Source organism: Osmerus mordax, chromosome 9, assembly GCF_038355195.1.
Source record: "Osmerus mordax isolate fOsmMor3 chromosome 9, fOsmMor3.pri, whole genome shotgun sequence".
NCBI classification, from domain to species: Eukaryota; Metazoa; Chordata; class Actinopteri; order Osmeriformes; family Osmeridae; genus Osmerus; species Osmerus mordax.
In genome coordinates, this window is record NC_090058.1 from 14,928,003 (window position 1) to 14,938,665 (window position 10,663).

The 10,663-nt window shown below is 45.5% G+C and overlaps 1 protein-coding gene across 1 annotated transcript; it reads right to left on the bottom strand.

Moving 5' to 3' along the window:
• Positions 1 to 1,489: 1,489 nt before the first annotated feature.
• sav1 (salvador family WW domain containing protein 1) lies at positions 1,490 to 9,410 on the bottom strand. The gene is made up of 5 exons (XM_067243918.1): positions 8,942 to 9,410; positions 7,909 to 8,394; positions 5,614 to 5,884; positions 5,122 to 5,277; positions 1,490 to 3,079 (listed from the first exon to the last, which is right to left on the bottom strand). Exons 1-5 carry the CDS (start codon positions 9,033 to 9,035, stop codon positions 2,866 to 2,868), a joined length of 1,221 nt encoding a protein of 406 aa, XP_067100019.1. The 5' UTR covers positions 9,036 to 9,410; the 3' UTR covers positions 1,490 to 2,865.
• Between the last annotated feature and the right edge of the window lie 1,253 nt (positions 9,411 to 10,663).

A 10,663-nucleotide genomic window follows, 5' to 3' on the forward strand; every position in this document is an offset into this window, starting at 1 on the left:
AATTTGCTTTGTGACACAGCACTGATTGGTCAGAGGCTGGCAGAGAACCAGGAACAGCATCAGCTGGTACAGTTAACACATCGTAGTGGACAGTGTAGTGGACACCATTCCTGACTGCAGGGTTCGAAATGACATATGACTCTTTGGGGTCCCCTAAAATTTCACCATAAACAATTTGACAATTCGACTATTTAGCTATCTTTCCAGTATCATTTCCACTTTTAAAGTTATGAAATCTTATGTTTGGAATTTGAACATTTTGAACAATTACTTAAGATTATCTAACCTAATATTTAAACGGTAGAACATTATAAATGATATCAAGCCCTAATGATGTGCTACATTATGAAAAGCACACATTTTGGGGGACCCGTCTCATTTGGAACCCTGGCTGACTGCATCTCTCTCACGCATCATAGTCAGCTTTCACACTTTGATAATTGCACTCTCAGTCTACACAATTCATGATTCTTTTAACGTATGTGGCCTTTGGAAAACGGGTACAAGGGTAAAATACATTTCGGGCAGTTTGATTAGAGGGGAGGCGGGGTTGACGGAATGTTGGGATTCACATAGAACGTTCTGGCAGAGTCATGGAATGTCACTGTTCCGAGGCTATAAAAAGAAAAACAGGGGCCGATGTGGCCTGACAGCAGAGAGAGCGGTTGGGAGAGATCCTTAATCGATGTCCCCGTTGGTCCCCCTCTACCCTTTCATCTGCTGCTTTACCTGTGTGGCCCGCTGCACAGTCAACTGTGTGTCTCTAAAACAGCTTGTACTTGTAAACAAAATTATGTTATTGGGAAACGCTTTTTGTGTTTGCAAACAAAACGTTGGCTTGATGGACTGTTACATTCGTAGATCACATTTGTGTTGACATTTTTGAAAAGCTCATTGTATATCTATCTGGTACATGCAACATTCATCAAACAGTATTATGAAAATAAAAACAGCTGTTTTCTGTAGTTTTCCATGTCGTTGTAACGGACAGGGTTGCTGTATTAGCTGTTCTCCATGCAGGTCGTTATTAGAAGGGTCTGGAGAGGGCAGCGTACCCAGACAGACATGCTCCTCACTGGGTTCCACCTGGTCTTCCACAGTATGTAACATCATTCATGAAGGCCACATTGTTTTTTTCTTTTTAAATTAAATCTGATAAACAAAATTCCAATCTTGTGTCGAGAATCAATGCATTGTGGTCAGCAATAGGAAAACGGGTCATCTGTTCTAGTAGTGTTGTTGGTGTGTTGGATTGTACTTGTCTGGGGTTCTACTAGCGTTTGGTTCTACCAGTGTTGTTTATACTGGTGTCATGTTCTAGCGTTGGGTTCTACTGGTATAGTTTATAATAATGCGGGGTGCTACCAGACAGTGGTAGTGTTAAGTTCTCAGCTCCATACATTATAATTCATTTGAATAAAGATTGAGCAAACCATAAAAAACTCAATAATTTATTGATAGTTCCTTTGTAAATACTGTTACAAGTACATACAAAGTAATATAAAGTACAGTCAGTATACAAAAGAAACTTTTAAAATGGTAAATATAAGTTTCAGGAGAGTATGTGTGTGTTCAGGATGGAGAGGGAGAAAACCACAAGGCCTTGGAGACTAAGTGGAAGGTGTCCATTTCATGGGCTTCTGACACTGTGTTTTGAACTGCAGAGTTTATTGCTTTTGTCACGCATCTGCCTTCCATGAGACTGAATACAAACTGGTGACACCACGAGCGTGGCTGTTCAGAGCTCCAGTCTCAAACCAGGACAGACAGACGACGCTCCAGACTGAAAGGCCCAAGTACATCAACACACCAAGTAGAAGAATATACATTGAGATTTATTTGGCAAAAATAAGGCATCTTGTCATTTCTGATATTGTTCTTTTCCAGTAGCTTATGTATGATTAATCATCCAGACAGTCCAGACTCTGGTGTAAAGGTGCCTGGAGACACTCAAACCACTGCATCAAATGTACTGCTTCATCCCACAAATTTCAGGTCGTTCAAATAAACACACATTAAATGCACAAGAGTGTTCTTGTACAGGATTCAAAAGATTGTCTTGGAAAAGGATATGCCATTAAAACAACACTATAAATCACACTTTATTTTTGAATATAAAGGAATAGCACTTTTAAAGGTTTACAAATGCCAACAGAGCATCAAAATATTATGAAGCAACGGCAATGAGGAGAAGCTGCCCGTATTTCTGTCCCACGGGGAATGGGCAGTCGATGACTGATCAAAGATAAGGCATAGTACAAGTGCTACTCCTGTGGTGATGAGGCACCAAGCGGTACTCCTACAAGTCACCTGTGACAAACAGACTTGGCGGTCTTTAAGACCCTGCGCGGTCCAGTCTATAAAGGTCAGATTTCACATCTGGTCTGTTCTCCGAGGACATTGGCTGGACTTCACCAGCAGCTGAACACTCCCTCTCTCTCGGCTCCACAACGTTTTCTTCTCTTTTTTTCCCCCTCTATCATCTGAGAGTTTTTACAGTCAGGCGATTGCTCACCACCGGACCAACCATCACGGTGAGAGTGTGTGTATATGTGTGTGTGTGTTTGGGGGGTGTAGGGGGAAGGGGAGGGGGGGTCTGGGTACGCGCTGCGAGCCGACCAGCATCGCCACGAGTCAGATATTTTTGGATCGAGCAAAAAGGCACAGATGTGTTTGGTAAAGAGGCCCAAAAAACAACGTCCCATGTAATCAGAGGAAACCCTGAGCGCTCCCAGCTGTGCAGACCTCCAGGGGGATGGGGGGGGTCTGAGGGCATATCTGGAGAGCTGTGCCTGAGGGTGTATCTGAGGGGGCGTGTCGGGGGGAGGGAGGGGGGGCCGTGTGGGTGGCCACACCCGGCCCAGGTCACATGTTCCCTGGGAAGCTGTTGGCAGGCTGCTGGGCGTACCACTGCTGGCGCTGCTTGCGGGCATCCACCTCGGCCAGCAGCGCCTGCCGGTAGGCCTCGTACGACTTGACGATGCTCTCCAGCTCCTTCATGAACAGCAGCTTCAGCATCCCCTGGTACGTGTCCAGGTCTACCAGCTGGAACAGCTCCCACTTCAGGATGTGGTCGTACCTTGGGGGACGGGGGAGTTCACTGGTGATCACCATCGTCGTCGTTTTATAATTCATGACCTCGAGTACACATACTTTCTCTTGAACGTTAGGGTTAGACACAGATTTGTTCAGATGTTCAGCCTCTGCTCCTCTCTCTCATATTCTGAAAGCTGTGTACATCAGTACATCTGTATAAGTACATATGTATAAGTACATATGTACAGTTAGGTCCATAAGTATTTGGACATTGACACAATTTTCATCATGTTGGCTCTGTATACCACCACCACAATGGATTTGAAATGAAACAATCAAGATGTGCTTTAAGTGCAGACTTTCAGCTTTAATTTCAGGGTATTTACATCCAAATCAGGTGAACGGTGTAGGAATTACAACACATTTTATATGTGGTCCCCCCCTTTTTAAGGGACCAAAAATAATTGGACGAACTAACATAATTATAAATCTAATTGTGACTTTTAATACTTGGTTGCAAATCCTTTGCAGTCAATGACAGCCTGAAGTCTTGAACCCATAGACATCACCAGACGCTGGGTTTCGTCCCTGGTGATGCTCTGCCAGGCCTCTACTGCAACTGTCTTCAGTTCCTGCTTGTTCTTGGGGCATTTTCCCTTCAGTTTTGTCTTTAGCAAGTGAAATGCGTGCTCAATTGGATTTAGGTCAGGTGATTGACTTGGCCATTGGAGAACATTCCACTTCTTTGCCTTAAAAAACGCTTTGGTTGCTTTCGCAGTATGCTTCGGGTCATTGTCCATCTGCACTGTGAAGCACCGTCCTATGAGTTCTGAAGCATTTGGCTGAATCTGAGCAGATAATATTGCCCGAAACACTTCAGAATTCATCCTACTGCTTTTGTCAGCAGTCACATCATCGATAAATACAAGGGAACCAGTTCCATTGGCAGCCATACATGCCCACGCCATAACACTACCTCCACCATGCTTCACTGATGAGGTGGTATGCTTTGGATCATGAGCAGTTCCTTCCCTTCTCCATACTCTTCTCTTCACATCATTCTGGTACAAGTTGATCTTGGTCTCATCTGTCCATAGGATGTTGTTCCAGAACTGTACAGGCTCTTTTAGATGTTTTTTGGCAAACTCTAATCTGGTCTTCCTGTTTTTGAGACTCACCAATGGTTTACATCTTGTGGTGAACCCTCTGTATTTACTCTGGTGAAGTCTTCTCTTAATTGTTGACTTTGACACAGATACGCCTACCTCCTGGAGAGTGTTCTTGATCTGGCCAACTGTTGTGAAGGGGTTTTTCTTCACCAGGGAAAGAATTCTTCTGTCATCCACCACAGTTGTTTTCCATGGTCTTCCGGGTCTTTTGGTGTTGCTGAGCTCACCAGTGCGTTCTTTCTTTTTAAGAATGTACCAAACAGTTGATTTGGCCACACCTAAAGTTTTTGCTATCTCTCTGATAGGTTTGTTTTGATTTTTCAGCCTAACGATGGCTTGCTTCACTGATGGTGACAGCTCTTTGGACTTCATATTGAGAGTTGACAGCAACAGATTCCAAACACAAATACCATACTTGAAATGAACTCTAGACCTTTTATCTGCTCCTTGTCAATGAAATAACGAACTCCCTTTATGAGGGAATAACATACACCTGGCCATGGAACAGCTGAGCAGCCAATTGTCCAATTACTTTTGGTCCCTTAAAAAGGGGGGGGGCACATATAAAATGTATTGTAATTCCTACACCGTTCACCTGATTTGGATGTAAATACCCTGAAATTAAAGCTGAAAGTCTGCACTTAAAGCACATCTTGATTGTTTCATTTCAAATCCATTGTGGTGGTATACAGAGCCAAAATGATGAAAATTGTGTCAATGTCCAAATACTTATGGACCTAACTGTATGTACAAGTGCATTTGTATATGTAAATATGTATTGGGATAAGTATACGTCACTGTTAGAGCATTAGATTGCAGATCCAGAGGTCTCGTGTATTCACATGAACACACTTACAGGACATTACGCCATGCCTACCCCACCACAGCCCACAGGACCCCCAGGCGTGGTACTCACTTGAGGGGGGCGCGGGCGTACACCTGCAGCCAGTCGGGGATCTCGGCCGTGTGGTAAGGGTTGGCCGGCACCAGCACGGGCTGGTTCCTCTCAGCCGGCCGGGGCTGGTAGGTGACTGGGGGGGGCAGGGGTGGCGGCTGGTCGTAGCGAGGCACACTGGGGGGGGGGGGGGGGGGGGGGGGGGGGGGCGTGTGTCATACAGATGTAAGGATTATGCAACAGCTAAAATTAGGAGCCTAAAGATCCAGTCACAATAAAAAATACATCAAATTGTATTTATGCAGCCCTTATCACAAGCAATGTCACAGGGGACTTCGCACATCAGCACCTACGACCAACCTAAACCCTCAAGGTTTGTAATTAAAAAAAAAGCCTCCGGCATCAAGTTGACATCTCTCAGTGTGTTATCCAAAAGTACAGTATCCAACAAATACAAACCCTACCTAATCAATAAATATAGTACGTCTGTCGTGTGTGTGTGTGTGAGGGTACCTGGGGGCACACGGGTGGCGGTACTGCGCCCTCTTGTTGATGTTGTCCACGTAGTAGACCCCGAACTCTGCCGACTCCACCTTCTCCCAGCCGGGCGGCAGCCCCTCCCTCTCCAGGGGGTGGCTCCAGTGGGTGGTGTTGGTGTTGTGATCGATGTAGTACTTCCTGCCCCGGATGGTCCAGTCCACGGTCCAGCCGCCCGGCAGGGGGAGGTCCTCCCCACTGGGGCTGGACAGGTTCCCCAGGGACTTGGCCTGCATCCGGCCGATGCCTGTGGAAAGCAAACAGTTTGGGAAGCTCGAGGGAGAGGGAGACATGTCTGACCAAACATACAGAAGAGCTGCTGCCAGAACATCAGCAGCCTGTGGGAGAAGACGCTGTTGAGAGGGAGGGGGGGGGGGGGAAGCGAGAGCTAGAGGAAGGGAGGGAGAGAGCAACAGAGAAATGGAGAAACAGTAAGAGAGAAAGAGAGAGAGAGAGAGCAAGAAAGAGAGAGTCAGAGAGTGACAGAGAGAGAGAGAGCGCAGCTCCTACAATGCTATGAGAAGAGGCTGGACGTTGTCTGGGGACAGGAGCCATTTATAGTTCTGGAATGTCCACCATTTAAAAAGTCATTCTTACTAACCAACTGCACAAACATGTGGAACGAAGGACAAATCACATTCAAGCATGGGACTTCAAGGAGCGCTAATGAGTTTTTAACCATGTACACACAGACCTGGGCCCTGGTCAGAGTGGCTGGCTCTGACATCCAACTCTAGGCGACTGGGAGGAAACTAAAGTGAAGCTGACTGGACAGGAAGGAAGAGATCTGGGTGTTTAGACTTCTCAGGAAGACAACGACAGTACCCAATCACAGACCAGCACAGTGGCCTCAGTAACCTCAGTAGTGTGTACCACCTATCAGAGGCTGGCTGAGTAACCATTGCCTTAACAGCCAATCAGAGACTAGTACAGATAGATCAGTAACTTTAGTCTGAACAACCAATCAAGAGTCCAATGCACAAACATTAGTAACCTTAGTTTGAACAACCAATAAGAGACCAGTATAGATAGATCAGTAACCTTAGCCTAAAGAACCAATCAGGGACTGGCTCAGAAACAATAGCCTGAACAACCAATATGAGATAGCTACAGAGAGATCCATAACCTTAGCCTCAACAACCAATAAGAGACCAGCAGAGTGAACTCACTCAGCAGGATCCATCTCTGTAACCATGGGAACAGATCATCCTACAGTCATAGTTGAAAGGGTGACAGCCCCAGAGCCATCATCTCGCTGACACCGTTTCCTTCTACGCTGGCAGCAGATGATCGCAGCACCGACATACAGACCACACAAGAACGGGAGACAAGCTGACACTTTGGTCCACAGAGCGGCAGTTGGAATCTGATCAATTCCGCATTAGAGCGACGGCAGCAAGGCTGGCTTGTCTCTGCCAGATGGCCAGGGAAGGCCTGGAATGTGTGAGGCTTCCACAGAAACACAACCTCCTCCTCCTTCTCTTCCTCCACCTCATCATCTCCACCCTCCTCCCTGACAGAAACACATAGTTTAGTCTGCTATGCAGGGAGGACCCTTGCCAGTTCTTCAGAACAGAATGAATGGCTTGGAATGACAACCAATAAAGCTTAGCTCCCACGAGTGACACTGATGGAGACGGCGTCAAGAACAGGGAAGCAGCGAAATCTGGGCGTCTGATCACTGAACCCCCCCCCCCCCCCCCCCCCCCCATATTAGACTGACAGTCGACACATGCCGAAACAATCTGAAACCCTAAAGATCCAATCCAAAAACAACGATGACACATTCACTCCTAACTACATCACAGTACAGGATCTTAGACGGCTGCAGATCGAACCGGGCGTGATCTCCCTCAGAGAGGAGATGGACCGGCCTGGACAGAAGAGGAGTCAGAGCAGTCTGGGCCTGACTCTGCTCTGCAGTCTACTGCCACCGTGCATTTACAACCAGGGGAGGCATTCAGGAGAGGGAAACACCCCTTCACTGTGTAGCTGGACCCAAGGATCCAAGCTTTTGCAAAGTACAGAACAGATCGGTACATAAGCAGACTCCAATGTAAGCCCTAATTGCACTTTTTAATATAACAATCAATGGGCTTATTTATTTTGTGGATATGTAAAATGCCAACGCAATAGGAAGATATATCTCTGCCCACCAGTAAATATGCTTAAGCGCCCCCCTTCCAGGTGTGCATCGCTAATACATCATGACCCTTATATCAATGACGCAGTCATTATATCAGGAGACGGGACTTCCAAAGCTAACGTTACCTGCAGGAGGCCTGCTGGGGGCTGGGGGAGTGTGTTGCGGAAGTCTTTGGAAGTTGGGTTTGTTGTGTTCATAGTATCTGTAGTCCTCGTGGAAGCGTTCCGGTACGTGCCTCGGCCTGCGTTGCTGCTGCTGCTGCGGCTGGTTGTCGTAGTAAGTCTCCTGCGGGTAGTAGTAGCGGGCGGCGTCCCCGTTCTCAGGCATGGGGCTCACGTCTGTGAGGAAGGACTGCGACGAGCCCCCATACTCGTGAGATAGGTCTCCCAGGCTGCGAGGCAGATACGGAGGGGCTGACATTCGGTGGCTTTCTCGCCTCGCCACCTCGAGGGCTGAACGCTGCACTGGGGTGCGCATGAAGCTTTTGTTGCGGGCCACCACTGGTTCAGGGCTGGGCCCCACTGGGTAAGCTGAGGGTCCCGTTTCGGGCAAAGGGACCTCGGTGCGTCGGGGTATCGTCGGCCCATGACGGATGAATGAGGGCATGAGATCTGAAGGACAGTAGGTGAGGAGAACTGATGTCAACAGTGCTTGTTAAAAAGGTTTGGTCGCATAATACAACATAGTCCACAGCCTTTGGGTTGTGGTATTAATGGGATACAGTCCAGGGTAGGCTCCAAGGGGGGGCAATGCCCTCCCAAATGGAATGCTGTGCCCCTTCAAAAAATGTTTTTGTTAAAGTTTAAATAAGAAAATACTGGCATTGGCTATAAATTAAATATCAAGATGGCTACACTTTCCTATAGAATATGCAGGTCTGCTCAATAGCCTAATCATAACATTATTTTATTCTAATAAATATTCTTCTCAGTGACCATTCAGCGCATCAAATTGTGAACGGTGAATATTGGTAGTTCACTGATACTACAGGATACAACAACTGAGTAGACTACAGTCATTAGCAGACAAACATTCCGTAATACTACGCTGATAGTTAAGTCTGTTACTTGAGTAGACTAAATAAATGGAAAAACAACAACAACACATAGTCTAACAAGCTCTCACCAGCTCACCAGTAAGCCCGCAATAAGCACTTACTTCTCAGGAGTGGTGATGTCTCCTTCTTTACATATTTCCCGTGTACCTCAGCTGGTTTCGACGCTTCGTTTTTACTTTTCTTTCTTGAGAGCATAACTCACACACAGGGGACATCAATGCAATGCTAGAAACGCATGAAAAATTTCCTGAGTTTTGCGACTGTCCCATTCTATCCGGATTGGAAGGTTAGAGAACATTTCGGCTTAATTTCTTCTAGCGAGCTAGTGCTAGCTAGCTAGCTATCGTTAGCTTCCCACTTGTTGCTATTTTGATATGTCATCTGCACCGGACAAAGTAGCTGAGCTGTTGAACTAAATAATAATTAAGTCTGATTGTTCGCATTAACAAGACTAAAAAAGAAACAACAACCGAAAAAATGACCAAGCGTGTACTTTATACCCAGACAATTAGCTAGCTAGCTAGCTAACTAGCAACTAGTTGAAATCCCAACTATTTTTCCATTGAGTAAATACGTCTGTTGCAGCACCCAGCCCATGTCATCACACACTGCCACCGTTGAAAGCCTCCTCCCCAATCCTACTCGCGGAGAGTTGTGGCAACTGCAGATACAGTCAGTATACTGGTGTTGCACATTTTCAGCTAATAATGTCCTTTAAAATGCATTAATTAAAATAACTTATTCACTTAGTAAGGGCAACAAGGAGTTTCAGATATTAAACTGAATGTAGGAATGATGACTACATTGGTTGTCATGGGAATGCATGGAATTAGTTAAAATGTAGGTTAACCTATCAAATTCATGGTAGGCTAAGAGACTTAGTCTTTCACATATTCCGAGGGATTCCGTACATTGCATGGAAACTCTAATTAATGTCATTAATAAATAAAATGCCAGATGCCAGATGCAAGGGCGAGGAGGCCAAGGGCAGATATCTAACACTAGCCCTGTCAGTGTCACGTTAGGCCTACAGGGATGGACTCACATTGACATAGCCTTTTCTGTAAAGTTGTTACGTTTGTAGTAGGCTAGCCTAAAACACCGCTAACCAAACGGATTCCTTGTATTGGAAAGTATTTAATGCTGCGCAATCTCTGCCATAACCGCAGTTCTTACAAAATTCAATTGTATTCAGATAGCAGCTATTGTTGGAGCCGCATTCATTTTCACTGTAGGTCAGGACTTTCAGACCGGGACAATGGCAGCAGAACAAATCGGTCATTTAGGCTACCGGTCCTTTGAACCACAAATACGTCAAGTCACCAAGCTCTTTAAAATATTTTATTTTGGTCTCTTTATACAGTGCAAAAAACACCTATTGAAAAAAGGGTAGTACTAGCCTACTAGCCCTGATGTCCTTCATTTAGGCTACATTTCAGACGAGAAACATCTCATTTTACCCGACGATGGTAATAAATGTAAATATAACAATAACGTTTATTGTCGGATAATACAACAAGCAAGGTCTTGAAGAAAACAAACCGACACTTTGGAGTAAAGTGCACTTCAATATCAAACATTCGGTTGGACATAATTTAATATCATTCAAATAAAGATCCTTCTTTTGTTGCATTAGCCTAATCTTCATGTTTATGTGGGAAAAAAAAGATTAAAACGTGGGGGGTCAGATCCCATTAGACATTACCCAACACCCCCACCTTGGGTGATCACATGACCTCCGAACACTGCATTGTAAAGAAGTTAACAAAGGGTTGTTTAAATTATAAATGTCCATTAATAAACACATTCCCTAGTCCTGCCAG

Coding starts and splice junctions, on each gene's coding strand:
- sav1 (XM_067243918.1), bottom strand. CDS start 9,035: ATGCTCTCAAGAAAGAAAAGTAAAAACGAAGCGTCGAAACCAGCTGAG. Junction 5,885..7,908: donor CCCCAGCAGGCCTCCTGCAG/GTAACGTTAGCT, acceptor TGCTTTCCACAG/GCATCGGCCGGATGCAGGCC. Junction 3,080..5,121: donor TACGCCCGCGCCCCCCTCAA/GTGAGTACCACG, acceptor CCGTCCCCCAAG/GTACGACCACATCCTGAAGT.